The 17,263-nt window shown below is 40.5% G+C and overlaps 1 protein-coding gene across 1 annotated transcript in view; it reads right to left on the bottom strand.

Moving 5' to 3' along the window:
* erbb4b (erb-b2 receptor tyrosine kinase 4b) overlaps positions 1-12,749 on the bottom strand; it is a 328,400-nt gene extending 315,651 nt beyond the window's left edge. Inside the window, exon 1 of the mRNA XM_026144460.2 lies at positions 12,308-12,749. Coding sequence (XP_026000245.1) covers positions 12,308-12,386 — 79 coding nt within the window. The 5' untranslated portion in view covers positions 12,387-12,749. The remainder of the gene's footprint in view (positions 1-12,307) is intronic.
* Positions 12,750-17,263: the final 4,514 nt, after the last annotated feature.

Raw genomic sequence — 17,263 nt, 5'->3', positions numbered from 1 at the left:
GTCTGGTAGTTCTTTTGGGCATTCGTTATTACTTTCAGATGGGCTTAATAACAAGAGCTTTGTGCTTGCTCCAGTTACAGTAAGCAATTTAGGGAAATGCTAAGGCAAATGGTTGGTGGAAAATCTGAAAAATTCTATGGCTGCCCTGCTTCTTATATTCTGTCTAGGTTTTGGGGTCAAAACATACATGCATTTTATGTGGGTATAATACACGGCTGGTGTTTGTAACTGTGTTTAGACACATCCATGTGTCATCTACTGTCATCAAGCATTCATCACTCTGCACTTCCTGGTGATAGTCTAGGAATTGTTCCCAGCAGAAGGTGATGCCAAGGGAATAATGGTAAGAAACAGGCGTTGGTATGGAAGACTGGCTACTGCCTCTTGTTTTCCTGCTGAAAACATCTCTTACACCAGATGACTATCAAGAACAACCAGACCAATAAATGTGACAAATATGCTTCGTAGGCTATATATTTATATGCCTCATCAAGTCATGTATGAGGATGACTGTAAACTATTTTTAGTAGTTTTGAAAACAGGGGACTCTAGTTGGGACTCCACTCCATTATGTTATTAAAATTTTAACTTCCCTGCTACTGACACAACCTGCCTCACTCTAACTTCGTCTTTAAACATCTGGCCCTCGCTCGGATAGTAGTGTGTACTGTGTGTGTGTGTGTGTGTGTGTGTGTGTGTGTGTGTGTGTGTGTGTGTGTGTGTGTGTTTTGGTTGGCATAAGGCAGAAAGTCAGGCCAGCCTGTCAGGCCCCCGAGGGCCCTCGTTGTTTGAGTCTCCATTAGGCTGATGAGGTTTGGCAGCTGAAGTTGCTGGAGTTAGTGCTGTGCTTCAACCCTCCTCGTAGCTAGGCCTAATTAAACCTAGACCTCAGCCCTAATTTAAAGATAATTAGCTGTAGGGGTTAGCTACCACCACCACAGGGTGAGATGAGCCTCATGTAATATGTGTAATAATGCGTGCTAAATGTTTTTTTTGGTGGTTTTAGTCAGTGACAGACCAGTTGAATGAAAGGCACTTACCATATGTAATTTGGCGGATGGTTTTACCCAAAGCGGTTTACAGTAACACAAGTGCAGACAAGTTTCCACTCTGGTAAATATTGTGTCACTCTGAAACATAATGGATTATCACATTATAGTGAGACTTAGTAAAGCAAACAAGAATGTGTGTGTTTGTGACATACAAACAAAAGAAGTGGCAAGACTGCATTTTTGTAGGTGCTGCACAATAAACTGTCTGACCCTTGGGATCGGCCCTATGTTTTCCCATTAAGCCATACTGACAGTTTGACATTTCCCAGGGTAGAGGGCTCTGATTCAGGTATGTTTTATTCATCCTATTGACTTCACATTGCTGCCAAGCCAAACAGAGAGCAAAAGCCTGAAGTGTGGTAGGCGGCAGTGAGAAGGAGAGCAGAAGATACCTGTTGTTGTTGTGTTTGCTGCTCAGATAGCCAGGCAGTCTGAGACTCGGAGACAGCTGGGTGACACATACACAATACACTCATCACAATGCAGACAGAGATTGGGAGATATTGCAAACACTGAGTGGATAAAACTGCCTATTTACTGAGAAGACTTGAGGCAGACAGGTGAAAATGTGGGATTACATGCTTCAAGAAGGTTTGTATGCTTTTCTGTACCCTACCTCCAAAAAGCTACATAAAACCAAACTTAGATAAATTTGACTTGTTAACTTCTACTTCGACTAGTCAGCCTACTGGTTGTTTATCTCCATTAAGTTGTAGAATTCTGTTGCCTGCGCTGTGAAGAACATCTAATTTACGCCAACTCAGACCTGACAATGGACTTTTATTCGCTTGCATTCCAGGTATAAGCATTAATTCTAGATTTATGTTTGCCTGAGTTTTTCCTGCTTTTTGCCAATTAATAAATAAAATATATCTGCAAAAAACTGTTTTGTTTTGTTTTTAGCTAACAGAATGAAATGTTCTTAAACAGGGTAGTTTTGTTCCAGCACATGGGGCCCTGAAACCAGTTTTAGTTAGTGTTGGTTAATATGTTGTCTGGGGTCTACAGAGTACCTTTTGGTTGCTTAATAAATCTGGCAGATGGCTGGGATATCCCATCTTCACCTGTGATTTCAGTAGTGAAAAGCATCTTACTCATAATTACTGCTTTCTTTTGAATCTTTCTACCCATTTAAATCTTTATTAAGTAAATATATTGTCTTTACAAACGTATTTCTGTCTTTTTCTAATACATAGAACAATTATGAGAATGTCCCATGGAATTCTGATATAATTGTGGCAATTTTCTCAAAAACAACAGCAATAATTTTCCTCCGAGACATGTGAGAATTTGACCCCAAGATCAGTTTTGGATTTATAACGACAACATTCGTTCTGAGTTGTCTTGTCTGTTTCTTTTTAATACATCATGCAACTCACTGCCATCGTAAACACATGGGACCATTTTTGGATTTATTTTGCTTGGCTCCGTGCAGACAAGTGCTTCCCTCATCTTCATGCATGTCACGTGAGGCTGGGAGCTGGGTGCAACGGCGGGAGCCTACTCCAGGACAAAGCACTTGGGGCAGGGAGACACTGTGGGCCTTGTTCCCCCTTTGACGGCTTCATGTCAAGTGGGTGTTAGCTTGGTGGGACACCCAGACCCCCCTGGAGGGTAAAGCACTACACAGCCTGCCTCCAATTGAGGAAAGAGACACCGAGGGCTTATTGAAGATGCACTTATGATCCCGACATCGGCGACGCCTATGTCTGTTTCAATACACACAACAATAATAACAGCATATTTTTAAGTAAGGCTGTTTAAAAGACGAGAGGTTGAGGTTGAAGATGAGGAACAACCAAGACAGTTGATCTGAATATGTGAACCGTAGGTTCTTTTTGGCAGAGGCTTGGAAAATTCAAAAATTGTCTCTACATGTAGTACTGAGAGATAAAGGAATTGATTAACTAATTACATTTTATGTGTACGCTCAGTTACAATCATATTATTCCATGTTACTTGAACCATACTGAAAAAGCCGCAAGGTGAATAAGGACAGGTGTACCGTGAAAAAGATTACTCACCCTAGTAACCGTAGCAAGCCATAGTGGTCAACAGTGTCGAGTGCTCTTTCCTTTCTTCATCGTCTACTTTCTCTGTCTGCCTTTTCCCCAGCATCTGGCTAAGTCTCACCAGTGTCCTTGCTAATGCCCTCGGGTGAACCGGGCCATGTCAAACTCAAATACATCAATCACTTGGTGCTAGCCATGGGGAAAGAGAAGGGATGGATTGGCAGAAATGTAGGGATGAAAGCAAAGAAGAAGGACGGGGTGGTTAAGGTAATGTATAGCCACTAGTCAACCCTCTTTCACCTTATTTTTCTTCTCCTCCAACCTCCCTGTCTCCTTCCCTCTGCAGCAACTCCTACAGACTTTGGACTCAGCTGTCACATCACAAGAGGCCCTTTCAACTGATTCTCATCAAGCGGTTTGCAGACCTAAACACATGTTGGAGAAGAACAGAGCAGTGGCGAGGAGAGCAAAAGAAACAAAAGGACAGTCAAGGCCAGAAGAGAAAGCATTAGAAAAAGGAAAGAAGAAAAAGAGCAGTGTAAGAAGGGAGATGAGCACTGAAAGCAGGTCGACGAGAAGGAAATAAGATAGCAAAAGAACAGAAGCACAAAGAAAGAGGTGACAAAGCCATGGGAGAGCCTATCAGCAGGTGTGTGTGCGTGTGTGTGTGTGTGTCCTGCAGAATAAAGTGTCCACGTCAGAGCCTCGGTTTCCCCCCTGGGCAGTTTCTGATTAATTGTCCGTCCAGCTGCTGTGATAGCGACTACTTTAACCAAGACTCCCAAGACACTCACCCATGTCCCATCCTCCACAGAAAGACACCTCTACTCCTGTGTACCCAGCTTCCTGGCTGACCTTCTCTGACTAAAATTAGGGTTTTTTTCCTATTCTGATACCCCCCCCCCCCCTTCGTTTTTTTCCTGTCTCTTTTTGGCTGCTACAAATAATCTTACATCAGCACCCCATTCACCTTGCCATCAGGGGATAATGTCTCTCTGTGGGAGAGGGGTTTTGGAACAAAGGCAGGGGGAGCTGAAAACCGCATGATATGCTGTGTGTTCCCCCCCTGTGTGTTTACACATGCTCTGGTGACTGGCTGAGATAAAGCATCCCTGTCTCAGGTAAACAGTCTAGCACAGCAGGGTAAAATGGCAGGGTTGACTTTGGACCTGGCTTATACTTAGTCAGCACCTCTAGATATAAAGTACCATCCCACCCACCCACATTTAATCACACAACTGCACACACATAATTTCCATTTCAGTACATTTTCATTATGGTTCAAATTCAACAATTACGAATTCAAATCTGCTTTTCGACTCTATGAACAATAACTGCCGTACTCAGCACTGTCCCCTTCTTTTCCTCCCTCTTCTCCAGACTGCATAACCATAGCATCTAACCTGATGGCTATATAGCCAGCCCCCAAAAGCAGCCAAGGTCAATTGCCTTTCCTGCTCCTCTCATCTTGTGCTTTATGTACCTTCACATCCAGGGGAAAAGAGCTGCACTATTTCTGCTCTGCTGCAAGGTGACTGCTGCTTCATACGAGTGACAGCTACACAAACCAGGAATACCAAGAGTACCAATCATTTTGTTTAAGGTTTTCATATTTTGAAAATAAATCCAGAAAGTTTAATTCATATAAAATTGCAAAATGTTACATTTCACGCAAAAAAAAAAAAAAACACTTCTAGGTCACGGCTTCACTCTGCTGGTAAATGTTGGACTTGAATTTCTAAAAAACAATTTAATTAACAGAAGCTATACATGGAGCTACCTTTGACTTTGATATTATGGACCATAACTAACAATAATGAGAGTCGATCAATACGTTCAACTCCGTAATTACTCCACCAAGCAGTGACTTTCCACTATTTTCTGGTTCAAATCAGCATTCCACTGCAGACTCCTGAAGCCATTTTTATGAACTCAGGTAATCTTTTAATGTTAGCAGAATAACCCCAGCAGTCAGTTTTGTAGACTGTAGTATATCAAAACATTTGTCCACAAGTAGGATGGTATTTAGAAGGCATAAACACAAAAAAGATGATGATTAAAGTAAATGTATTGTCTGACATGTTGGGAATTTAGATGATGAGACTAAAGGCTGAAAAAGATTTTTTTCCCCGATGATGAATCTGTAATGAAAATTGAGCCCTTTTTTTTCTTTTTACATGCTTTATACTTCATTATCTTTGTCTCTGCCTGTTTGATTTTCTGGTTGATTCTTTACAGCAGTCATTGTTTTTCCTCATCTACAAGATGAATAATAAATATTTGCCTAATATTCAGACAGAAACTCCCAAGCCACAGTGTATATTGTGTGTGTGGTATCCATTTTTACATTTTTTCTCCCTTTGGTATTGAATAGTAAGATCATCATTAATCCCGATTGTGTTGGATTATCGGCGGTATTATTTTTTACTCGCTGCATTTTTCCCCCTGACGTTTGTGTGGTAAACTGCGGGAATTTTACAATAGGATTTCCATTTGTTGTATAAGTGATAGCGTGTTTGGTGCAACCATTTTTCATCCTCGCATAGATAAACTGTTTCCCGGTGAAGTCTGAATATCTCCCTTTCTTTCTCTCTCACTCTCGTTCCCAGATGTCTCCTTACAGCTGCCATGACTGACTGCAAACTCATTTATTACAGGTCACAAACACCAAGTGCTTCATTTAAAAGGACACCCCACCCCCAACTCGCGCACGAGTGAAAAATCGACCTGCAAGAATAGCATACAGGGCACACCGTTCCATTAACACCAAATGGAAGCCTGCAGGATTCAAAATGTGGGAACGGGGTTCAAGTGGCGGGGTGCAAAACAGAAAAAAAATATGAGGGATAGTTTAGGGACATGTTTTAATCTGCTGCAGCGACCACAGTTAATGAGCACTAAGCACATAAAGTACGGGGCAGCATCATTACAGCTCCTATGACAAAATCTAAAATATTTATTGCATTGTGGGGTTTTGGCATGAAAATCTCTTGCTATAAGTTTGCTGACAGAGTTATTAAAAGCGTAGTTTGTTTGATATCACTCTATTGTAAAGAGTCTTAACCGACATACCACGTCCCATGTCTGCTACATATTTATTGAAGCAGGCAAATCACCAAATCAAGATTTTGTTGGAAGCATGTGTTCTGCCGGCCATATCCGATATCACTCAGAGCCGTCTGTAATTACATTGTACATGCAGATTAGCTATGAATATTTTAGAAGGGGATTACTAAAAGAGGAAAGAGACAGAGACGCAGAGAGTCGAGAGAAATCAGCCCTTTAACACACACCCACATGCAGAACTGCATGAAAAGCTCGTTTGAAGGTGGAGCCAGTCTTTTATGCCCAAGTTGTCAGCCTATTATCATCCTTTCATATGTTTGCCACCATTATTAACTGTGAGCGGGAATAGAAAAATAACACAAAAAGTGAGAATAAAACACATCACTCCAGCATGTCAGGCTGTCTCTTCAGAGTGGGGGGGGGGGAAGAAAAGCATGGCAGACCAAGTCTTATCATTGGACTCTAATTCTAAAACGTGGCAGTAATGAGTGTGTCTTAACAAAGATTAGCCATAATTTCCATTGTCATTTTAAGGCTCCCACATTATGTGGAGGCTTACAAAGCCACAGATGAAGGCAGAGGGTGGGCGGAGGAAGACGAACAAGCAGACACTGGAGCAGAGAGAGCGTCTCTGGAGCTTGGTTAGTCTGTCAGTCACCCTCTATCCCTTCAACCGTGCATCCACACGCGCACTGACAGACAAAGTCATAACACACACACATGTACGCGCACACACACACACAGTATATGTACATTTCCCAAACCCTTTGTCGCCACATTTTGAAACCCTCAAGATGCGGTTGTCAAAAGGGTCGGCGCCTGACAGCCTCCTGCAGCCCTCCAGGAGGATGCAGAGGACAGACAGGCTTATTGTTAGAAGAGTAGCAGCAACAACAAAGCAGATCAAAAGTCTCACTGACTGACAGACATACATGGTGCGTTCAGACTCCCAACATCTACATTGTTTTGTGCACGCAGGGCTGAGGCTTTCAGGGGCCTGGATCCTGCACATTTGCCTTGTACATCAGAGTGATGGCCCAGGGTCAACGAGGTATCAGAACGTGGGTATGTGTGTAAGTGTGTAGGAGTTTGGGTGTGTGCCAATCTGCTACGCACATTGACACCAATCTGCACTGGTAACTTTATATTTATCCAATTAAAAATAATATTTAACGTTGAAAAAATAATGAAGTTATTTGATTGATAGCTACAAGAATATGGCTGATAGCAGAACAGATTTAGGCTGATATTCTTACTTTAGGCTTAATTAGGCCAAAAACACGTAAGTCTATTTTTCATATTTATATTCATATGATAGCAGACATGAACCTTGCACCACTAGCGATAAAGAGAAAGCAAATCTGTTAAGAAATTTTATTTTATTTTACTTTTATTTTTGCCTGACACATGTCCTCTTTTCTTGGAGTGCTGCGTATTGGACCACAACACACACAAAAAGTTGAATGGTAGCAACAGCACTGAGATTTTCTTTTCTTTCAGCAAGCTTGTTCTGGTTGCCCTAAAAGCATACGTGCCATCCTAATTAAGGTCCATCTGATTGATTTCCCCCAACTAAAATTCAGTCCCCCCATCTGTCTAAAATAGCTAGAGTACATTGTCAAAGATACCAAGCAGGGCCTCGCTCCTGCTTGTGTATACGCGTGTTTGCTGCACTACCTTGTTAATGAAGGACTTTGGTTGCTGTGTATTCAGCACTCAGGGCCATGTTACACGGAGGCAATCAGCCTTTCTATTTGCATGTCTTTCTCTCACTCCTTTTGCTTTCATTATCTCTCCAACAAACACAGAAACTCAAAGCTTGCTCAATTTACAGAGAGGAAAAAAAGAGAAATCATAAAAGCATAGGAGCACAGACGGAATGAGTGATAAACATGAAACAAGCATTCTGTCTTCAAGAGTTAAGACACCTTTTCAGATCTAAAGTAATCTAAGAGCTTGAAAGTCATGTTTCAAACATAAAAGTTGCTTTTTTTATATACAGATGTCCTATAAACAGCTGCCCAGATTAAGGGATGCACGTCCATGGGTGATGGCCTGTGATCTAATTATGACATCCCTCACTAAAGGGACATTTATTAGGTAAGCTGACAATGACACATGTCAAAATAGACGTGGATGTATGGTGCATTTGTAATGGCAGGTGATAAATGAAGGTGCATCGTTTGCAAAGGTCACAGAGGATGCGAGCCAATCATTTCTGCTGATGTAGATAGGAACCTGACTGATTATAAGCCCAGCAAAAATCCAACACGATACCTTTACTTGTGTGTTCAGAAAAGAAAACTCTCAAAAAACATTTGGAAATTCAGTGCTAAGTAATCAATAGTGAACTAAGACATCCTGGTAGTAACTAAATGGTAAATGGTCTGTATTTGTATAGCGCTTTACTTGGTCCTAAGGACCCCAAAGCGCTTTACACTATACACAATCATCCACCCATTCACACACACATTCACACACTGGTGATATTGTGTAATATTCTTTAATCAGTAGGCCAGTACACATAAATCTTAATGATTTCCTACAATACTACGATTGCACAAAGAGAAAATTCTTAGTCTGGCTGGCTGGGGGTTTAAATAACACAACAAATCATTGTCTGTTTTTGTATTTTTATCATTAAAGAGGAAACACTGACTCACCAGACAGATTAATCTAAAAGCTACATATATGTGCATCTAACGGTCCTTTTCTCAAATTCTAAAAATAGCTTATTTTCCATATTTTTTTTTTTTAATAATTTCAGCAACTTTTAAAAACAATACAGGAGGGTCTTGCATCAGGCTATAATAGCAGTAACTGAATTTACTTTATTGTGGAAAAGTGGCTTTATATTGCTCCCTATGTGTTACTCTGGCCAATAAAGAAAGGACAAAAGCAGAAATGTTTATGTTCTTCTTTTCTTTTTCATTCTAATAAAATGCCTGGTGGTGGTAGACGGTCAAAGCTTCTTTAATGGGTGACAGCAGATAGGACTATAAGCGTGTTCTGTCCAGCTATGTTGGCTCCTCAGTGTCATATCATTCTTTCATTATCCTTGATGCTGGACAAAAAGGGAAAAATATACAATGAGGAGACATTTACAAGAAGTGCCAGGGTCTCCTGTAAAAGGTGCAGAACTGGTTGAAAAAAAAAGAACTATCTTGTCTCCCTTTCTAGTAGGATCCCTGTCAGTGTCACCCTCAAACCTTAAATGTACTGTGACCACACACATCAGCTTACAAATAGGACAGTACTGTCAGTTTCAACCCAATAAACAGTGAGTGCCACTGTAAGTTAAAGGTTGTAGTTGCATTCTGTTCAGCAAATTAGGAAAGAAGACGCCGCTCAAAGCCATAAAACAGAAGGGATGTAGTTTATCCAGATTGCAGTGGTTACATGCAAGTGAAAAAACTCCATGCACATGCAGACGCATTCAACAGATGATTTGAAGGCGCTCCTGTGCACAAAATATATGAATATTCATAAACACAAACAGAGTTTTGGAATGTGGCCATATGGTTCAGAATTGCAAGCTGTATCAATTTCCAAACTTGTTCAGCTGTAGTGTGAAACTGCAGTCCAGTGAAGAGGAGTGTGCACAGTGGACTCACATGGGGGACATTCAGCATATTGCAGGCATGTACCCTGCTGTCATGAAGCATAAAAGTCCAGTTTAGCACAGGATTTTCTTTAAGTGGGGTTTTTAACACTAAACAGAAGAAAATAAATGACATGAAGGTGATGAAAAGTTCATAAAATTTCAAAGCAAAGAATTCAACTGAGGATTTTATGCATATTTATGGATATTTGTATCTTGGGACATATTAAGATAGATGCCAACGTTAAGTGAGGAAACTCAAGAAAAAGAAACTTTGAGCATGAACGCGTGTGCATTTTCTTATTTTTCAACTGAACATAAGATAACCATAACACCCGCGAACTCCTGGCATCAGGACGCGCTCACATCCGCGCACGGGCGCGCGCGCGCACACACACACACACACACACACACACACACACACACACACACACACACAAACACACATATTTGAGCATCCGTTTCTGTTCTGTTTCGTTTTATGTTATTTTACTATTTTCCAATATTATTGAAATGATTTGGAGCTTCACTGTTGGTCGAAGCTTGTCTAGTCAGAAAAGACATTACGACTGTGATCTTCATACATAGGTGCGTCAGATAATGTATAACGAAATCCATATTTTTTCTTTCCGGATGTTATTTAAAAAATTAATTTAAAAAATGTAAATTTAACTTCGAAATATGAGCCTTGCTCGGACACGATTAAGATAAACCCCAGGATAAAGTAATGTTATCAAAAACAATAAGTTGACTAAAATAAATGAGCAAAAATATATAACTGCTTTTATTTTGGAACAACAATATATTATGTTAGGAATATTATTTTGACGACGTGCAGCACACGTGGTGAGTGTAAAGCAAAAAACAAAAACAAGAAAACAAACATGTGGAAGCATCCCTCCATGCCCTGTCTCCTGAACTGCATTCAACATTTTAATTCAGTCACTGTCTCTCAGCTGTAAGGCTCTCACACACGAGGATTTATTAAAACACGGGTTAGAATTTTAGATGTGCCCTAATATTTGTGCATTATACATCACATTTAACGCAGTATGATGTTTAAATAATCGCGAGAGACGTGGTGCCAAAAGAACTTATATTGTTTGAAATTGGGTTTTTTGTTGTTGCTGTTATTTATTTATTTATTTTTTGTGGTGTTATACGCCTTAAGTCACATAAATATGACTCTAAGATATGCGGTGAAACTGTTTAACAGTCAGCATGAGGGGAAAAACGACTGTGTGTGAATTACGATCTAAAGATGCTGTGTCAGTGCAGCCGATACTTGGATTTAGTCTAATTTTAGTCGTAGTCATCCCAAAATGTGATTATCAGTGGTGATGATGGTGGTTGATGAGGTGGTATTGCTCTTGTCTAACTAATATCTCTCTCTCTCTCTCTCTCTCTCTCTCTCTCTCACACACACACACACACACACACACACACACACACACACACACACACACACACACACACACACACACACACACACACACACGAAGACGCACAGACACCGCTGAGTGCACCTATACCTCCCTGCGCGTAAAGAGCGCCCCTGCACTCTACAAACAGTACTGCTACTGTCAGAGCGAAAAGTCCCGTGCGCTGCAACGATGGTCGTCAATTTGTGCTCCACAGGATCCCCGAGGGCATTTACTATAAAACGATGAATAATCTAATTTGACTATAATCCGCTTTGTTTTTATCCCGATTACAGAATGCACGTACATGTTCACCACTCTTATCATCGTTTGCACAGGTGAGAGTTACACAGATCAACACAAACAACAAGCCAAAAAAGCCTAGTAATATAGAGAGCGTTCCCACAGCAGTCTCTGCAGGACTCAACGGTTTAAAGTAGTCTGAATCACCGGGTGACTACTTGCGGAGCCTCAAGCTGTTACTGTTAATACAACCCACTGTCCAACCAGCCAAATTCATCAAAAACAATAACCATGGGGTTACGTCTTATTACCATGACGACAGTTGTGATTATTGGGATAAATTAGTCAGAAGGGGAAGAAAGAGCAGAGATTGAAAGCAACTTTTGAAATAGTTTTGCGTTAGACAGCCTGTCTATCCACAGGAGGGAAAACAGGAGCACAGTAGCCTGTTGTAAACCAAGGCTATAACTCCTCTGTGTTTGTCTAGCTATGTCCTGAGGACACGTGTGATGAACAACAAATGCTCTCATTTCTCTCCAAATTCAACAGTGCCGCTCTGCGCAAGAAGACGGAGCGACGCGCTCGCCTGGATCCTTTCGTCTTGTCAGATGTACTGCTACAACCTGCCATCTGCTCTGACCAACACCTGTGTCTCTGTGCAACTGTGATCTTTACGTCATCTCATTGGCCGTTGTTTAAGACGTTCTCCGGCGTTAGAATTCAGTGCTGGTGGTGAAACCGTATTAGCGGGTTTGATGTGATCTGTTAAGCTCCAATAGCCATATGCGCAACAAAGAACAGTAACAGAAAAGTATGCACGGTGGGTAGTTGTGCTGCGCTCAGCGCGCACTAACCATCTCCGCGGACACACAGTTTTGCGCACTGGGGAGCATAGGGTTGGAATTCACTCACCTGATTGTGAAAAGCTGAACCCAAACAAGAGGCAAGTCAGAAGAAAGCCGAAGCAACACTGGGCAGTCGTTGGTTTCATTGTTGTGCTTAGCAAGTATCCCCTTTAAATTCACATGTCCAGCAGCGTATCCTTCCCTGAAACAGCCAGAAAGGATGGATCGTTTGGGTTTGACGCCTCTTGGGCGTGCGACTTTGGGGACTTTGGTTGCTTTTAAGTAAGTTTGCAGTTTGTCCGAGTGTCCTTTTCCTGTCCTCTCTGAGCCTTCGGGCTTAAAATTGTGGCTTACTTGACGGCAGAGACAGTCGAATAATAGTTTCCTACGCACGCTCTGAAAAGCTTGTCTAAACAGTGTAAAGCAGTACTCATGGCATTACTCCCCGACTTGGATACAGTATGCAGCTGCAGACTCGCATTTTTCGGACACACCTCCCAGTCCCCGAACTCCTCCTACACGCACTGCGATTGGCACAGGTACCCGACTATCATCCTTAACCCCGCCAGTTTAGACTTCATGCATTGTCCCATTGGTTACCACAAGATGCCAAAACCTCATGAATTTGTGCGTCGGCTCTGTTGCACCTGTCACACCGAACACAGCAGAGATCAATCCTGCCAGAAGGATTTATGGGTGTACTGAGTAAAATAAAACAGAATACCACTTACCAGTGGTGGATTCCCATGTGCTATGAAATATGTGATCCGGATAAGGTATATTTTCATCTTGTAAGATTTGATTCAATACTAAACCGTGAAAACGGTACATAAAATTTATGCTTAGAATGGAAATAGCATAGTTTCATCAGGTTTATTGTGAACGAAGTTCCCATTTTTCCTGTAGTCCCCCCCATAAATAAATAAATAAATAATTGATCTACTCTAATCCCACTTCATTTTATAAGGTTACCGCATAAGTATAATCAAGTAAATAAGGGCATGTATTCTTACAGCAAAATCATAAACCATTTGTTTCTTTGTTTTGCTTTTCTGCATCTTGAGACAAGATTTTCATTTTTCATCACTTATCAGGCTACATTACTCCTGAAGGCAATATATCTCCATATCCAAGAGAAACATTTCCCCACCAGGGGATGGTCTTGGTGTAAATGACACAAATAAAAGTCAAACAGAACGTTTAGATAGCGGTATTATTGTGCTCACTGAGCTATTTGTAAGAGTTTGAAACCAGTGACTTTGGAGTAGCGGGAAAATAACTTAAGATAATGGGGGTAAATGCAAAACAACATGACAAAAGGTTATTACTTTCACCAGCTGCTGACTACTTTTGCACTTTAAAAAGAGAGGTGAATGCCTCCTGGAGTTGCAATATGCCCACACATCTGGACAGAAAACATGCACTCTGACTGTCCCCCAACTCAAAGTTTTCTTGAAACATGCACACGCACTCAAATGTGATCACAAGTGCGGGCAAAGTCCGAAAAAGGCTTGAAATACTTGAGTGATGTTTGTCTCATAGAGTTGGTTCATCAGAAAGTCAAAGCAACATTGTTACAAAACACTTTTACCCATTTAGACTATATTTACCTGCATGAATGAATGGTTTATAATGGAGCTTAGACACATTTTATAACACCTTAAGTTGAAATGGAAAAGTCACTCAGATTATTAGATTGACTATATGGCACCACAACAGCAATATGTTGAGGGCTTTAAAAGACAGAAGTATGATATTAATGCTCTGTTTTTAGCTTTATTATGACTAGATGAGGCAGATTTTAATTGCAATAAAAGCATATCCACACAGTGAGCAATAATCTACCCCGGCCAATAAACATCAATCTTTTAGCTATAGTTCATCCAGGGCCTTTGCTCTCACATTTACTGAGGTATTCCATTCACTGGCACTAACCCACAGATTCCGATACTTGAACACTGAGCTGAACTTTCTGATTCAAGTGTACAGTTTGGAAAATGGGATGCATACAGTTTCAGCTTTCACTTTCAAGAAAGTCAAAAGGCTCTGTTGTTTTCAGCTTGGCTGCAGAATGAATAGTGCACTGAACTGTGAGGGGCACTTCTTGAACCTCTGCTGCAGTGTTGACCCTTCACCAGTGGGGGGCAGTCCATTTCTCGCCACACAGGTCAGAGGTCCGGTGGCGTGGCGCGGTGGGTGGTGGGAGGTTCAAGCTGCCACCTACAGTTTCCTGACTCTGTCTTTGACACTGGCTTCCTATCACACAGAAGCTTTATTAAATATTCCAAAGCAAAAATGAGCTTTTAATATTACTGACACTACAAATTTATTAAGAAATATTGAAAAATGAGATCTGGCAGCATGCTATGAGGAGAGGCTTCACTCTAAATATGCCCCAAATGGCTGACGTTTATCATTTTTAATACCAAAAATGCAATTTAGCAACGTTGTGTATTTTCATTATACATTATGCTTTAAGTGGCACCTTCTGACAGTATCAACCTAATGCTGTCAATTAGGTAATTTATTCCAGGGATTATGAGAGGGAATGAGATGAGGTTTCGTGTGTTCTTCTAGGCGTCCCCAAGTGCCTGCTGTACAGCTAATCTAATACATAACCCCCTGATTTGTTTAATGGATGAGACTTTGCTGCTGCAAGAGGCACGCCAATAAAAGCCAGGCCCTCCAGAGGCTATTGTGCCTCATAATGATGCCAGACACACAATGTGAGAGTTATGAAGCAATTTTTTATCATGCAGCACATTGTTTTGCTCTGTTGGTGCCATGCAAGTAAAGGCAATCTCTCCCTGCAGCATAGCACTTCTCCCCCACACTTAGATAAACCTTCAGTATGATAAACTATCCGAGCAACATGTTGCAGAGATGAAGGAAGTTAATGACCGTAATACACGTCTGGAACTGATGATTAGGTAGTCATAGACAACTAAGACTTTTCATTATCTGTTTGTTAATTTTCAGGTAGATTTTTTTCTGTTTATATATTGAAGGATGTCAGTTTTGCATACCAGTTCAACCCCATATCCCCTCCGACACCAGCTATTAAAATGAGAGGTTACACAGTGAGGTTATGAGGTTATAAGCTTCATTCCCTCCATTTTTATATATATCAAAATGTCTTTAAAACAATATGATGAACGTGTGACTTCTACAAACACGTGAAACAAACTATTTACTAAATTGCTTACTTTTTGAGCAGCAGTTAAGTCATGTGCATCTATACAAAGGACCCTCGGATAGTAGCAGTCAAGGTCTTCTTTCATGCCTTTGATTGCTTCTATCTTTCCTCGACAATAAGGAAGAAAGAATATGAACAATAACCAAAAGTAAAAAAGAAAAGAAAAACTTGAGTTTTCTTAGATGCCAGAGTTGCAAAAACTCAGAGGCATTTGTTACTGTCAAAACGAAATGGTTTGTTGAATATATAATATTGAAGTTGTCTAGGGAAGGCAACGGAAGAACCAAAAGACTATCACAACAACGTATTTCACACTTTTTTTAATCCACTGTGCTGAAAACTCAAATCAATACCAGCGTGGCTGCATATATTAATCTCAGGGAATACAGATAACTATGATTCAATAAAAATGTACATTTAGCACTCAAACGGGTCTTTTTGCCATTATTGCTGCTCGATCTAAAGCACATGTTTAGCTGTTTATTAATCATTTTGGATCAGATGTGGGTTTTGGACAGATGCTCATTCCATAATGACAAAGGACAAACAACAGTAATGAGAATTTTCAAGTATAGATTGCCACTGATTCTATCTATCAGCTGACAGCTCAGTCTGCAGGCTGTTCTCAAGTCATACAAGACAGTGGATAGATAAACAGAGATGACACATCATTTGTCATATTGACTGATAAAAATTCAATCAGCAGCCACCCCCACCTTCCTGTTCCTCTTTGTAATTATTCACTGTTAATGGACACTTTTTGGAAAAGTAACTTTGTTTTAAGCGTTCTAATTTTTAAACGGCTAAATTAAATATATGTTAATAACATGGTATTTGGTTTCTGTTAAGAAATTCAGACCTTTTTGCCCCCTTTTAAGTCATAAGACAGTGCTCATTTGCATTGCATAAAATGGTTTTTAGCAAGTCACAGTGCCAGAGCCAGTGTGGAAATGCCATAATCTGCTGCTCCTCTGGTCACTCGATGTGCTTAAAGCCAAGTCTGATGCCCCCTTTTAATACACAAACCAAGGCATTCGGTAAGAGATGAGTTATAACTTTTGCTTTCTTGTGATATTCCTCCATAGTTTCTTGCTTTTGTTGTGGTTTTCAGATGTTCAATCCACAGATCCATCTAACATCCTACTGTTTTCATTTATTAACTTTATCTTTTGGCATCAGATACCATGTAAATGGTGTCTGATGCTGTAAATGGTGTTTTACTTAATTTCTATAATCTATATTAGTGCGTATGCCATGAAAGGTCTCCCAGTTTACTATGATGCATCTATGCTATGCTATCCTAAATTAGGTTTGAATGCATAACAAGGTTAATATTCATGTGCAGACCAGGAAATCTTTGGCTACATGAAAGCCAACATACAACACTCTGGACTAAATAGTCATGAGTGACTCAGATAACTCGTGCTGGTGTGAATCATATCAGAAATTCAGCTTATTATAAACTATATGCTACTGGAGCAAGTGCAAACAACATTAAGGCTGGCAGTGTTTTTACACAGAGTGGTATTAATTACCTCAAAAATAATTTTATATGCTGGTGACTGATCATCCTGTCATCAGACGCCACAAGGAAGTGATTAACTTCCCTCCGCGTAACATGGCATTACATTTGTTGCATTGGTTCAGGCATGAAATCCGGATGCAGTAACAGTCCATCATACATGTCACTTTAACTTGGGTGTTTTTAAATATGAGGATTTTTCAGACAGCTTGCTTGCTGCATATTGATTATTCCACTGTCAATATTATGTGCAATTTCTGTACATCTGCAAGTAGACTTTCACAGAAAATTCAAACTGAAGGATT

Source organism: Astatotilapia calliptera, chromosome 16, assembly GCF_964374335.1.
Source record: "Astatotilapia calliptera chromosome 16, fAstCal68.1, whole genome shotgun sequence".
NCBI classification, from domain to species: domain Eukaryota; kingdom Metazoa; phylum Chordata; class Actinopteri; order Cichliformes; family Cichlidae; genus Astatotilapia; species Astatotilapia calliptera.
This window is presented reverse-complemented; position numbering and strand designations above follow the sequence as displayed.